Consider the following 15,748-nt stretch of genomic DNA (forward strand, 5'->3'; position numbering starts at 1 on the left):
CTGAGTAGCTCATGTGGGCCTCACAATAACCTCAGGTGTGTTTCCATTTTTATCTTTGTTTATAGATGAAGACTGCAAAGCACAGATTAGGTGAGTAAATTGCCCAAGGCCAGGGTCAGAATTAGAGTTTGAACCATGTAGCCTGATTCTACAATTTCTTTTGGTCACTACTGCATCAACATCACACCAAAGAAATTACCTGAAAGAAATGCTGAGCATTTCTTCTTTAAGTGCTTTTACCTCAGCTCTTACATAGTTAAGTCACCAGAAAACAGAGGCACTGGGTCCCCTTAATTATAAAAGAAAAAGAAGAAGAGAGAGCTTGTCTTTGGAGTCCAATAGACTGGTTTTGATCCAAATCCTACTTTTCCTAGTTACGTGATTTCGGCCTGTTAGTAGTTTCTCAAGTCCACAACTGCTTAATCTTTAAAGTGGGGATATGACCACTGCATCTACTTCATAGGGCTGTTGATGACACGAATTTTGGAAATGCATCTGGAATGCTGACCACAATGCTTGACATGTGTGTGTTAGCTGTTGTTATTTTAAAGTTATCTTTAATGCTTTGTGGAAAAAGAATGGTGACAGAAAATGAACCAACTGCACAGGGGACCTATTACAGTGATAATCAGACACTGAATTTTCTACAAGGCAAGTCAGTGGTCTGGGTTCCACCACTAGATGAGATTTTTCTGCAAGTGTCCTTGGTGCTCTAACACAGGACTATTGCGAGGGAAATAGTGTTATAATGCAACGTGTCAGGTATTTATTCGAAGGAATAAAGGGTGGGTTCAGATCCCAAATTCTGAATTACAGCAGGGTCCCAGTGTAGCATGTCTGCCCTCCCCGTCTTACTGCCACTTCAGAATGCATAAATCGTGGAGCTAGGATTTACTAATCTCCTCGAGTTAATTAGATGTGGAAAATCAGTGTAGTCATGGGGAGGGACTTAAAGAGGGAAAATAACGTAAGATGGCAATCCTATAAGGATGTGGTGAATCTCTGGGCCGCCATGCCATCGGTCAACTGCACCCACTGTGGTCTGATGTCTAGAGGATGTGTGGCAAGTTCACACTTGGTTGTGACATGAACTTCCTCTTCCCAACCACCAGAATTTCATCACTTTCTACCAAAGTGAAATTATCCAATTTCTGCTTTCCAATTGAAAGTTCTCCTTTATTCTCTTTGGCCACAGGAGCCTGCTAACTCAGCCTTCCTGCCTCTCTCTCTCTCTCTCTTTCTCTCTCAAAGCCATCCTTAGAAAATGATGGGAGTCAGTATCCCCACTTGAGGAAACTTGATCTTTTATAGAGAGCATCCTGTGTGGCACCTTGAGGGTTAAACTTTTGTTGCAGAGACAGAGTATCAGTGGCTTTCCAGGAAGATAGAAGCCCCGATTTAGAAACTGCCATTTCTAAAAGGTAAGCCAAACATAAATTAGTTTGCACTGCTTTCTATGAAAGGGATAACTTGCCGCTCCCACTGTCTCTGTGTTAGTTTGCTTCTCTCTGTGCGGGCAGCCTGCCTGTCATCTACATAATGTATATATCAGGGCGAGGACCTTCACTCACAGTTAATAAAAACCTCAGCGCATGACAGAGGTGTCTTTTACTATGGATCCATCTTACAATAGGTCTCAATTTACCGTGTCTCGTAAATCAAAAGGGAAGTGTTTATCTTCTCATTCGAAGGCATCCCTTCTCCCTCTGTGCCCTAGCCCCTCCCCTCGTGCCAGTTTCCAGCCCCTCAAAGATGCTTTGTGCAAGAAAGTGCAAGTTCCCTCGTTCTGGATTTATTGATTTTCCCTCTTGCTCTCCTCCTGGCTCCCCCCCAAAGCAAGCTAGCGGAGCAAATGGCCCGGGTTCTCCCCCAACGCCTGACTTGCGTTTACTGGGAGGAGAGCCGGAGAGGGAGCGTGCGTTCGGAGCACACTGCTCTGACTGCGACCACAGACTGTTTTGTGCAGGCTGTCCTTCTCCTTCAAAACGGTGCATCCCCTCCCCGGAGCAGCAGGCAGTGTGCCTCCATTCAGCCACATTTGGTATGCATGAGCACGGCTGCAGGGAGAGGGGAGGTGGCTTTCTTAAGAAGGTTCGGTGGCTCAGGAAACGCCACTTGAGTAGTCTCCCAAGTTCCAGGAAGCCTCTGCCCTAATGGAATTTGCAGGTGTGGAGATGACCATGGGATGCCAAGGCCGTGGGGGACCGTCTATTTTCTAGGCATTGCTCAGGTTTGCAATTTTTGGTTTTCCCGGTGGAATTTGGAAGGGGTCATGAATCAAACTGATGCTCCTCGTCCCCTAAACTGGACCATCCGGAAGCTTTGCCACGCAGCCTTCCTCCCATCTGTCAGACTTCTTAAGGTACTGTAACTTGCTGCTTTGAATGGCTCTAATTGTGCTTTGCAGGTCTAAATACCCAACTTCGCACTTGGGCTGGGACACACCTTTCGGGGAGCACAAATGCTTACAGTGCTGGCTCAGTTGCCCAAGGCTGGCTCAGAGAGGCTGTCAGCGGTCTGTAGACCCCCACGGTGTTAGGGAGGAGAGATGGTCTGAGCCACATTTGGGAATGAGATTATGGTGGCAGAGAATGGGCTCCCCGAGTGCTCCCCTCCGTCCCTCAGCCCCCCGCCCTAAACATTCCTAAAATAGAATTAATTAACTTCTTTGGGAGGGTGGGAATAGTAATGGGAGTGAAATCTCCTACTCCAGGCATTTGGCTCCTGGTTTTTTTTTTCCCCCTCCCTGGGGAAGCCCTTCGACCCACTTTCCCTTTAAATGGAACCTGAGAGAACAAAGGATTCTCCTCACTATTTTAAAAGCCTTGTGTCCTTAGGTGGTCGCTCAGGTAAAGACAGAGAATGAATCTCATCAGATTGTGACTTCTTTGGTGTCCTTGTTTTTAGAAAGGCATGATAATTTTAGTCTCCTAAGTGAAGCCAGTGGTGGGAAAGTGTGGTTGAATATGTATTGAACGTATGCCTCCAGCTCCCGCTCTGAGTTACACAAAAGAATGGTACTACACCTGAGCTTAGAATTGTGACTCTGTGTCTGCAGCACTTCCTTTCTAGAAGCAAATGCATTGAAGGTACTGAAAAAGTCCCCACAACTCCGTAATAATTGCACCATCATCGACCTTATTATAGGGAAGAAAATACAAATAAAATTTACAAGGTGGACAAAGCGTGTATTTTTTTCTCCAGAAGAGAGAATGTGCTAACATTTATTTGGGGGGGGGGGGAGTCCATATCTCTGAATGTCCCACATCCATGTGAAGTTAAAAAGGCAAAGCAAAGTTCTTCATTCTCTTTTCCATATTAACATGATACTGGGATTTAATGACCACTGGATATTGAGCCTAAGTGTCTACAATGGAGGATTAAAGAATTAGTCCTGAATTAATTATATTGCAATATTTTATTTTTATTTATTGATTTTATTTTTATTTTTCTTGCTGAGGCTGCATTTTGGTTGGGTCAAGTTTGATGTGGACAATTAGTTCTGTCCAGTTAAGTGGTTCCTCACCACAGAGCATTGGCCACTCTTTCCTTATCCTGTTCAACAAAAACTGGTGTTAACTTTCACAAAGCCTGGCCCCAGGTCCTGTTCAAACCCCCAGCATATTGTTGTCATGGCGATGGTTTGCTTCCCTAAAAGAGTATTTAGGAGGAAAAACCAATTTGGGAATAAGGAGTGGGAGAGAAGTGTCCTTGGACATAAGTGCTTTTGCTGTATTGGAACAACATGTGTGATAGGGCATGAGAAAGAATGAGGCCAGGGAGCTAACAAATGAATGTAAATTTTCCTCCAGAATCACAATTGAATCAAGAGTCTGGGGCAAAGAATATCTTGACAAATCCAACTAGGACTGAGAAAATTGACTCTGGCAATTCCACGGGCAGCAAGAGACATTTTTCACTTAAAGGCATTCTTTGGCCCGACCCCAAAATCATGCTTTTTAACTTACATAATGACCTTCTTAACAGGTGTACTTATACGACTCTCAATATATTATTCATTAATGCTCTATTTTTTTTCCTTTTATGAGAAATGCTATTCATCACTTCCTAGTCACAAAACCAGCAGAGAAGTATCTATTAGAAGTAGAATACTGATTTTGAGAACAGCTGTCCTGTTTCTTAACAGAAAGTGCTGTTGATGCTTGATACCACCAGGCATTGTCAGCCCTGTGTGCCAATACTGTGGTCCGTATACGGTTCAATCCCACCGTGCTTTATTAACACGGTGCTTTATAACAATTCATCTGGGGCACCTGGGTGGCTCAGCCGGTTAAGCGTCTGACTTTGACTCAGGCCATGATCTCAAGGTTTGTGGGTTCGAGCCCTGCATTGGGCTCTGTGCTGATGGCTCGGAGCCTGAAGCTTGCTTCGGATTCTGTGTCTCCCTCTCTCTCTGCCCCTCCCCTGCTCATGCTCTGTCTCTCTCTGTCCCAGAAATAAATATACATTTAAAAAAACAATTCATCTAATTAAGCAAACTGATGGGTAGCTTTCCAAATTTCTCAATATGCTAACAATGATGTGTTGTCCTAGAGAAGTTCCTTTCCAAATGACATCTGTAATTTTGAAAGGTATTGATCTATCCTAGGAAACTTCAGATAGTGAGCATATTTCAAACTCGTTAAAAAAAGTGACAACCAAATTCTTTCAGCGATACTTGAAATGAGAGCTGCTTCTGTATGTGGGTTTGATAGCCTCAACGTGCTGGATAGGAATGCCATGGAATTTTTTCCCCGTTTGGATTGCTGCTGTCTTGTCTGCTTTGCTAGTCCCTACGTCTTCTTGCCTTGCTTTTAATATTTCAAATAAATTGGAAGTTCCTGAGCAAACATTTACATCTTTTGATCACTGTTCTTCCTGCTTTAGTCCATAAATTAAATATTTACAAACAGTGCTCCCTTTCCCAGTCTCTTACTCCACCTCCCCCACCCTACCACCACCATGTTAATTTAATGGATGGATTCTCTGGGTGTCCAGGAGCCCACTGAAATCATAAGCTAACAAACCCAATTCCTCTATTCAACAGGTAATTTTTGGTCCCCTTCCAGGCATTTTTCTGATATAATATGTTTATTCCAGTGCTCTGACTTGTCAGTAACACAGTAGAGGTCGTGATGGCAAGGTTAGGTTTAACTAGACTCTGATCACTCACCATTTCTCACAGACTTGGCTCATGCCAATTTCCCCCATGTCCTCTCCTTGAAAATGTGTTTCTTTGGTACCTTATTTCAGCATCACACCAATAATTAGAAATGGCTTTATAATCCTGTTTTCTGTATTTCCCATTTCCTAATAGAAACAGGATACTAAAGAACTAGAAGGGGGAGGGTGGCATTTGAAGCATGAATTAAACTCAGTGAATGAATGTTGGAATATACTTATTATTCCTCTGAAAACATCTCATTTGTTGCTTTGTCCATCTCAGCAAATTTTGAACATGCCAACCAACTCCTATTTTGAATGTGGGATTGCATTTGGAAATAACATTTGAAAGTGAATTTTTGGACAGGCATATCATGATGATAGCCAAAAGACAGAGAGAGGCTGTTTTCAAACGGATGCATTTCAAATGGGACCCTGTTGAAACTATTTCTCTTGAGTTGTCATTTGCTACGTTCTTATGTGTTTCAAGATTTCATCTTATTAATGACAAAAAGTCATGTTTATTTCAGTGACAGAATGTTCTTAGCATATTTCATAGTCATTATTAGCTCTCTCTGCCATTGTTTTATTTGGGAGATTTTATTTTGGTAACTTATGTTGAATTTGAGAATTTTTAGGGTGGAGAGCTTTGTTTATTGAAATCTCAGTGGACTTACTCAAAAGAAGGCTTCTGAAAGATGGGTTGCACTAGGGGAAAGGGAAACTCTGTAGTTCTAATAGATTGTGGTGCAAACATTTAAGTCAGTCTGTCCATGAAGCCCAAATGGTCAGTATCATGTTAGGATCTTCAAAGTTTTATCCTGAGAAGGAATCTGATTTTGCATGTTGAGCAATGTCAAAATAGGTTAAAGAAATTATATTCTGGAGTTAGACCTAAACACTGAAGCCTAACTCTGTTGTGTTCCTAACCACCTGTATGATCATGGGTGTGTTACTTAACTTTTCTATAACTTGGTGTCCTCCTCTTAAAAGTGAAGAGTTGAAGTCTTGACTTGGACCCAGTGCTATGATTCCCTGTGGTAAAGGCTACCATGCCCTGTGGGAATGAAAGAACATAGGCTAAAAATGGTTTAAGTGGATTGGATGTTCAAATAGCAGAGGACTAGAATATTCAGCAGTGTTGGAAATCACAGAGGGCCTTAGCTGCTAAATTATGACATTTGACGATTATCCTGAAAACCATGAGTATCATCAAATGGATTTTAGCAGGGAGGTGACTGCCGCATTCAGGCATGGGATAGATAGATGACTCTGGCTGTACTGTCTAGAATGGGGAGGAGATGGTAGGATTGGAAGCTCAGAGATGAAATTGGAAATCCAGAGAATTGATGAGGACGTGAGTTACGGCAACAGGAGTGGAGGTAAAATGCACAGGGCTTTGTGAAGTTGATGAATTGTGGTGAAGGGAAGAATTTAGGATAACTTCTGAGTTTCGGTCTTTGTGGCTAGTCTGGCGCTGGTCCCCATTTCTGAGAATAGAGGTCTTGATAATGAAGGACAGAACTTCTCACTTTGTGGTTCATCTTTGTTGAGTTAGAGACGGTATGTCAGTTATTCTGGTGGGACTGAGAAAAAAATAGTGCTAACGATACAATTCCATTTTGGGGCACCTGGGTGGCTCAGCCAGTTAAGAGTCGAGGTCTTGATTTTGTGTCAGGTCATGATCTCACAGTTTGTGAGTTCAAGGCCTGCATCAGGCTGTGCCCTGATAGTGCCAAGCTTGCTGGGGATTCTCTGTCTCTGTCTCTCTCTCTCTCTGTGCTCATGCAAACACATGTACTCTCTCGGTCTCTCAAGATAAAAAAAATTAAAATAAAAAAGAATATAATTCCATGTCATTAATGAGTATGAGCCCCACTGAATGATAACAGTACTCTTTGAAGTAAATAATATACAATCAGGAATATCCCTCCTAATTTTTTTTTGGACTGTAGGTGTAGTAAGCTCTCAGTTTTTTGGAATCCAGTCAAAAAGCTCAGTTTTCTCTCATTTTTTCTCCTCTTAGTCCTCTTTTATATTATACAAAGGATTAATGAAAGTGAAGTGGGTAACACAAGGGAAATCCTTGAGAGTAGTGATCAAGGTAGGCTACAAGATGAGGATAAAACCTGCTTAATTACTAATGTTTTCTACTTCTATAATTTCTTGTATTGGTAACCAGTGTCCATTCTATTGAGTGTGTCTTCTACAGTTGATGCCAGACATTCCAGAAACCGACTTGCCTTCGATGGTCTCAAGCTTGTAGGAAACAATCAGGTTGAGATTTATTTCAGTGTGTGTTTTCAATTTAAGACTTCCAAGGTTTCCTTTTCACATCTGAAATCCTGGATCTTGACAGGACACATACAGGAATATCAATAAACCCAAGTTTTTGCTTGGTCAGGACAAGACACTCCTGAACCACATGTTAGTAGTAGCAGTTAAGTGTCCCCAGTAGGAGAGGAAGCACACACCTGTTAGACATGTCAGTGAACTGTGGCCAACAAGGTCAGGGAACATCTTATGGCTGATTCCACTAAGTACCTAAAAGATGAGACCCTCGAAGAATAAACTGCTTTTAGGTCAACACAGTGTATTGTCAGGAAAAAAATTTTAAGGGCTACTAATAAAGAAACTTTTGTCTTTTCATCTCAGCATGCCAACCTCAGATTCCCTTTAAGAAAGTGAGAGAAAGAAAAGAAAACATGTGCTCGGCACTAAAACCCGGGAGAGAAAAAAAATCTGGTGTGTTTCAAATGGTGGCTTGATCCAGGTTGCTGAGTGGTCACCATGTGACTTGCCTTTTTGTGAAATGTTCCTTGGGCAGCCTGACGGAAATTCCTGAGGCAACAAGAAACCCTCCTGTCTCTCCGGAGAGCTCTGTCTTCTGGTGGCCTCTGTTATGGAGAAAAGACTGAAAAGTGTGCGGTCGCTGGGGAAAGAGGGAGGATGTGGCTGGGAGTCTAAGTCCAGGGCCACCTGCTTCTCAGATGACTTACGGAGTCCCAGGAATTCAGGGCAAGGTCTGTCTCCAGGGGAAAGGGTTCTGCCTTCCTTGTGGAGGACTTCCTCAGGGAAAGAGAACACTAACTCCCCAGCAGCGGATTTTCACCCCCCCCCCCCCCCCGTCTGTTGGTATAACTCAATTGGCTCCAAGCTCATCTACCGAAAACTAATCATATCCTTGCTGTCCTTCTCTTATCTTCCATGAAAAGCAGTTTTAAAAGCTCTGGCTGACGAAAATAAAAAATAACTAGCCAGTAAATGCTTATTGAAGAATTTAAAAAAAATGAACAAACAATAAAGACACATGCAATTCTGAGAATGCTGAGGAATCACTTGGGCAGCTGGTGAGCAAAGCAAATATCCAAATATCCGAGCCCATCCTCTAAGGATGCTGATTCAGTAGGTAGGTGGTGGGCCCGGGAATTGGCATGTCAACAAGCTCCTTGGTGATTCCCACGGGAATAGCTCTTAGAAGAACCACACATGGAGGAAAGCTGACACAGATTCAGCAGAGCTGGAGAGAAACTGGATTAAGTGCCCTTTCTTAGGCTGGCATCTGGGCAGAACAGATTTTCTGATAGCAAACAGAGCAAAAGGTTTTAAGCAAACCCTTCACAGGTTTTCAAAATTTAATCATGAGCGATCATTTACAGATACAGAAATAAATTGAGTTCAGCTGCCCTGTTTTGATTTGTAGATGACCAGTCTGGAAGAATGGTTGTCCCTATTCCTATTTTTTTGTTTATGGATTTCTCTGTTATTTTCATGAGTTTTTTTTCCACTCATGTGACCTACAACTTCAGAAGTTTCTATTCTATTCAATTTACGTGGGTATCTGTGAACCAGAGCTCCCAAAGACCGTGTTTATGGTCAGAATTTTGCAATATCTTCTATACACCCCCTTTATCCTTCATCTATGCCTCTTGGAATTGCGATAGTCACTCAAGCACACGCTCCTTTGATACCAATGGAACGTGATAGTACCAAGTGAGCAATGGCCTGTTTACTTGGGGGCCAAATCCAAAGCACCCATAACTCATGCCCATAGTGGTAGAATTGGTCCCCTCTACGCCTGCCCTCTCTACCCTAAGGCCTTGACAAACTAACAAAGGAAGAGATTCCGGATAGGGATGGGGAGGGAGGGAAGAGAACATTCAGGGCTTTTGTTTGGAAGAACACATTCAAAGCTAAAAGTAATTTAAACTAGACATTTTTTAAAATCATGCCCAGTATTAATGATCAAATAAGGAAAACAGTGCTGAACAAAATTTTGTAGGCTCTCGAGTATTTGAAAAAGATACAGTACCAGAATGGCTGTGATGGGGGGCTGGCACAACAAAAACTTGAGGAGAAGGGTGTTCAATTTTCATGCTTATCGCACATAATTTACTTTAAAAGCATTTGGGTATTCTTCAACCAGTGGCTCTCCTTCTCTACTTACATTTGCAGAGGCACGTGTGTAGGAACTGCCCTTTAGGGATGGCATGGATAAGTTTTACTTCTTCTCCCCCAAATAAGTAAAGCTTTTCAACAATGGATGGATAGATCAGTAGGTGGGGAAGGAAGGAAGGATTGATTCTCTTATTTGTAAATCTATTCACAGCAACATTTAATATACTAAATTGGCTTGGAGGGAGATTTATCCACCAAATGAGATTTTGAGGTGTTTTTTCAAAGTGTGGTCCAGGGCTGCCTGTTACAAAATCGGTTTCTTGGGATTCTACCCAAACTTACTAAGATAAGGCCCATGATGACAGAATCTGCATTTTAGCAAGCAACACAGGGTGATTGTTCTACCCTGTAATATTTCGAGACTGTCTCTTCCGAAGTGAGTCACTTAAGCAGAGAGACCTTGGGTCATCAAAATGAGGCCTCTGGCATGACCCCACCTCAGTATCAAATTTTTATTAAACTGAGCATACACTCTCTCTCTACGAATTTATATAGGCCGGTAAAGTTTCCATATCTTAAAAGTCCCCATGCTCACAGAGCATCGAATGAGTCTCCTAACTGTTTCTTAAGGGATCACACAGGAGAGCTGGTTTAGGTGCCAGAAATGTATCCATAAGTGGTATCCTGTGTTAAAAGCAAACATGGCACATTGTTCACGTAAGGAAATGATGCCCGTATATGGTTAGGAGGAAGAAAAACTGCAGCAGAGAAAGCACTAAGTCTAACTTCTGCCCGGATCATTCGGCCATTGCTGAATTAATCAAGTTCCTTCACATCTGCTGCTTCTCCATACTTCCTTCCAATTACTAGTATCACACATTCACCAAGTTGTCTGAACTGGAAAACCTGGGCTTACGCCTTTTGCTTTGTTGGCTCTCATCCCTTATATAATCAGCCAATTAGTTCTGCCAGGTTTCCTCATAAATATGTCTCTGATCCACTCCTTCTGTCTATTCATACTTTCCAAGATCAGTCTCCTTTTTTCTCAGATCCAAAATACTACAGTTGTCTACTTCAAATTGATCCTTCCCACGGCCACCAAAATGGTCCACTTAAAATGCAAGTAAGACCAGGTTGCTGTAGTGTTTCACGTTCTTCAGTTTTCCTTTCTACTGTATAATAAAATCTAACCTCCTAGGTATGGTATATAACACCTTCAGTGATCGGTCCTTTGCCTACTTCTCTACGGTTATATTTTGTTTTTCCCTTCCTCAAATCTTGAAATTCCTCACAGCTGGACTTTGTTGCACAAGGTATTTCCGACTGCCTGGAAAATGTGAATCACACCTCCTGCCCAACTCCTGCCCATAGTTTAATACTGGACTCAGGTGAGTTGGATGAATGTAGGGAGAATTTCCCTGAATCCCCAAAGCCAGATTAGGCTCTCCTTTTATACACGTCCATAAAAATCAGTGGGTATTTTTATCTTTGCATTTAGCATGTGGTAACATTAGCTCCTTTACCTCATGGGAACCCTGTTTGTAGACAATTTGGTTCATGTAGCCTTTGGCAAAGAATTGAGAGTATTTTAGGTGCTAGATATATTACCCTTTTATAGGTAAATGCTGGGTTAGATAACTGTGCTCTAGATGTGGTGCTCTGAAATGGTTACTCAAAAGAACCAAATGCTATTACAGAGTCTTGGTATTTTTGTCTCATTAAAGAAAACTTTGAGCTTGAGTTGATAGACTTCCTGTTCCCCAAATTGTATGATTCGTTAAGGAACTGAACCAATAATTAATACTCAGCAAAAGTGATGCAGAATAAAATTACATCCTCAAGGTAGCACTAGATGCGTGCTTTGAAAGTATTTGCTGAAAGAGAAAGCGCAAGATCGTAATTACCTCATCTACTGATTATGTTGGGGAAAGGGCAGTCCTTAAGTTAGTGATCTAAGAGACTTTAACATAGTGCCTGTAATAGTGTCATTGGGCAGGTTACACTGTGAATTAGAGAAAGTACTATGAGAAGAAAAACTACATAGTTGCTGGGCTATTCTTGCTTTCTTCTTTAAATGTGCCTGTTGCAAGTGTCTAGAGCTATGTAGATACGATCCTGTTGTATTTGGGTATTTCCCTTTATCTTTAATTTTTTAAAGTTTACTATTTTGAGACGTAGAGCGCAGGGGAGGGGCAGAGGGAGAGAGAGAGAGGGAGACAGAGTGAAACCCAAGCAAGCTCTACACTGTCAGCACAGAGCCCCACACAGGCCCGAACCCATGAACTGTGAGATCGTGACCTGAGTTGAAATCAAGAGTCGGATGCTTAACCACTGAGCCACCCAGGTGCCCCAGCATGTCCCTTCAAAGGTACATGTGACTTAGCATTTTTCTGTTATCATTAGGTTATTTTACTGTATCAGCCATCGTGGATAGAAGTCAAATAGAAGTCCTGAGTTTATCAGGTTCCTATTGAGAAAAAAATAGATCAGAGTCCAAATAAATTTCTTTGGGAAGATAACTGAATCATGAGAAAAATTATCCTAGAACTTGTAGGTTAAGATCAATAATCAAAGTGACTGGAAAGAAAGTAAATAATTCTGGTGGGGGGCATAATCTCCATGCTTATCCATTTCTTTGCTAGAAGAAAGAAGTGAATAAAAATAGTTTAAAGAATGAACTGTTAAACAGGCATCCATAAAAATACTTGCTGTATCGTGCTAGTTGAGGACCAAATGATGGCTTGACATTTAAGCTCTGGAGATTTAATTTGCTGAATGCTTTGGGCTAGCCCAATGATTTCCCTTTAAAATAGGATTTCCCAACTTCTGCACTACTGACGTTTTGGCCTGGATAAATCTTTTTTGTGAAGGCTGGCTGTCCTATGCATTCTAGGACATTTAACATCACCTTTGGATTTAGCCACTGGATTCCAGGAGTACCCTCCTCCCATTCCCATTTTGACAACCAAACGTGTCTCCATACACTGTCAAATATCCTTTGGGGAACGAAATCACCCCTAGTTGAGAACCACCGCCTTCAACGTTACCTCCCGAAGATGGGTATTTTAAGAGGTACGTAGGTAATTGATTTCACCGGGAACCCAGTAGAGACTTTCTGGTGATGTGAAGGGGATGCTTCGACTTCAGACGCACTTTCTTTTTTATTTTATGAAAGACTGAAATTCAGCTTACATTTGGGAAATTAACTGGTCTAGTTCTATTCACTAAACATAGACTAAGGAATTATTTTCTCATCTTATTGTCAATCATCTCTTGGAAGAAAATTCAATGTGTCCAATTTGTCTGAAAGTGTTTGAATGTTCTGTATATTATCGCTTTGTGGAATAAAAGCAGAGCATATTTTCATTTGATTGATATGTCAAGTGAAATATTTAATTTTCATCATCATTTTGTTCTCCAATAACTTCTACTTAGAACTATTTAAGAATAATACAATATAAAATCCATTTCAATGAACACATAAAATATCTTCAAGATGAATTTTTTGTATGAAGTTAGCTGATGTGAGCATAGATTTTAAGATAAATTGATTAATTAGCACAAGGAAGCTATATGATTTAAAGATGAGTAGTGTAACATAGAGATGTTGAATTACTATGTGGTACATTTGAAACTGGTGTAATATGCTGTGTCAACTCTAGTCAAAAAATTAATAGCATAAAAACTTATAATTAAAGCTAATTTTCAATCATTAAATTCAACATGATCAAAAATGGACAGAAAAACTAGGTTTTGGCCTTAATTCTGCATTAAATGATAGGCTAGCTGAGCTACCTAGAGTAAGTAGTTTTATCTTGCAATGATTTAGTTTCCTCATCTATAAAATAAGATTGGGTTAGCTCACACGTGTCAAACTTTTTCTATAAAAGGCCACATTGTAAACGGCTTTGTTGGCCACATAGTCTCTGTCGCAACTACTCAACTCTGCCGTTGTAGCTTGGGAAAGTAGCCATGCACAATACCTAACGAATAAATGTAGCTGTGTTCCAATACAACTTACTAGGGACATTGTGTAATAATGGTCTGGATGTTCATATATTGAAAATTCATATGTTGAAACCCTAATCCCCAAAGGTGATATTAGGTGAGGACTTGGGGAAATACTTACGTCTTGAAGGTAGAACCTTATGAAAGGGATTAGTGACTTGGAAAAGAGTCTCCGTAGTGCCTTCGATCATGTGATGACACAAGAAGTCTGTGACCTAAAAGAGGGCCTTCACCCAACCGTGCTGGCACCCTGATCTTGAATTTTTGCCTCTGGAACTATGAGCAACACATTTCTGCTTACAAGTCACCTGTTCTGTGGTAATTTGCTACAGCAGCCTGAATAGATGAAGACAGGCTGAAATTGGGATTTTGCATAATTGTCACAGGTCATAAAATATTATTTTCATTGTTTTCAACAACTGTTTGAAAATTTTTTTTTTAATGTTTACTTTTGAGAGGGAGAGTGAGAGAGCATGAGCAAGGGAGGGGCAGAGAGATAGGGAGAGACACAGAATCTGAAGCAGGCTCCAGGCTCTGAGCTATCAGCACACAGACTGACATGGGGCTCAAACCCATGAACCATGAGATCGTGACCTGAGCCAAAGTTGGACGCTTAACTGACTGAGCCACCCAGGTGCCCCTGAAATGTTTTTAAATGTAAACTATGCCAGCTCACCAGCTGTATACAGAGGACGGGTGGTACTTGGCTTGTAGGCTGCAGTTGGCCCACCATGAGATGATTGTTAAGGTCCCTTGCAGCTCTAACATTCTTGGATGAGGTAGCAATGCTAGAAAGTCACTTTATGTCCCTATTGATCTGAAAACTACTTTAATACCTGAAAGAGCTGAGAGTAAATCTTGTATTAATTATAATAATGGAATCTTACTGGAGAGCAATGTGTGGTGGGCTTGCTGTCACACAATGTAGCTCACATTTAGCAAATGTTTATAGGGGGTGTTTGTTTTCTGTCTCTCTGAGAAAAAAGAATGCTCCAGTTCTACAAAAGGTGTTGTTTTTCACAAACTCCGCTGAAATGCACAGAGACAGAAAGTGAAGTGGTGCTAAAATGTAACATTTGTAAAGTGCTTTGCAATTTGCAGAGTACTTTGCCTCACATCAAATGAACTGAACTTGATAGCGATCCTCTGAAGCAAGTGTAGTAAACCGTTACTCTCCTTTTCAGCTGGGGGGGTGGGGGGAAGATCCTGGTTAGGTTAAGCCACATATTAGTGGGCTTTTCTGATTCCAAATTCAGAATTCCCTCCTTTGCACTCCCGTGCATCTTACATCTGCCTGCTCCCCCCTTTTTTTTTCATCTGAGGCCCAACTAGACAATAGAGTTCAGGTTCTACAAGCAAATACATCATTTAAGTACTTGACAACAAAAAGAATTACATAGCACAGTGTCAGAATGATCATTGACAAGATACAAAACTTCTCTGAACCTTAGTTTTCTTCATTATAAATTAAACAAAAATACTGCTTTCTATTGTTTAGAAATTAACATGTTTGGTTTGGGCATATGTTACAGTTGGTGTTTAGTAAATATGAGACCTTTCCAATCTAATAAAACAGAGACAGTGCACTGCAGATGAACAGAATTCAACACGTCTTTTGTAATAACTTGGACTTAGGGAATACATATTATGGGCAAGTAATTACACTTTGTAGTTATTGCACATTGTATTAGTAAGGGTTCTCCAGAGAAATAGAGCCAACAGGATGTGTATGTGTGTGCGTAAGTATGTATGTGTGTTCATATCTATATATGAGGCGGAGGGAGGAACATTGACCAGATTTTACAGAAGTGGCTCATGTGACTCTGGAGTCTTGGCAAATCCAAGCTCTGATGGTGGAGGCTGGCAAACTGAAGACCGAGGAGAGACTTGGAGTTTGAGTCCAAAGGCTGTCTGCTTTAAAACCAGGAATAAGTACAAGTTACAGACAAAGTCCAAAGGCAGTCTTCTGGAGCATTCCTTTTTGCTTGGGAGGTCAGTCTTTGTTGTATTCAGGCCTTCAGCTGGTTAGATGAAGCCTACTTACATTATGGAGGTCAATATGCTTTTCCCTAAGATCCCTGATTTAAGTTAAATAGGATCCAAAATACTTTCACAAAAATATCCAGAATGATGTTTAATCATATATCGAGACCCTGTGGCCCAGACAAGTTGACATAAA

The 15,748-nt window shown here is 41.2% G+C and overlaps 1 protein-coding gene across 7 annotated transcripts in view; it reads left to right on the top strand.

Annotated features, from left to right (window-relative positions):
- Positions 1-1,350: 1,350 nt before the first annotated feature.
- Positions 1,351-15,748, top strand: part of TRPM3 (transient receptor potential cation channel subfamily M member 3) — a 485,893-nt gene continuing 471,495 nt past the window's right edge. For 3 of the 7 annotated variants that reach the window (XM_027041050.2, XM_027041052.2, XM_027041054.2), the window contains exon 1: positions 1,352-2,362. In XM_027041050.2, the coding sequence (XP_026896851.1) occupies positions 2,186-2,362 (177 nt within the window). In that variant the 5' untranslated portion in view covers positions 1,352-2,185. Of the gene's footprint in view, positions 2,363-15,748 lie in introns of all 7 variants that reach the window. The other 4 variants (XM_027041047.2, XM_053205281.1, XM_027041057.2 and 1 more) reach the window with 4 other exon arrangements.

The sequence above is a fragment of the Acinonyx jubatus genome, chromosome D4 (assembly GCF_027475565.1).
Source record: "Acinonyx jubatus isolate Ajub_Pintada_27869175 chromosome D4, VMU_Ajub_asm_v1.0, whole genome shotgun sequence".
NCBI classification, from domain to species: domain Eukaryota; kingdom Metazoa; phylum Chordata; class Mammalia; order Carnivora; family Felidae; genus Acinonyx; species Acinonyx jubatus.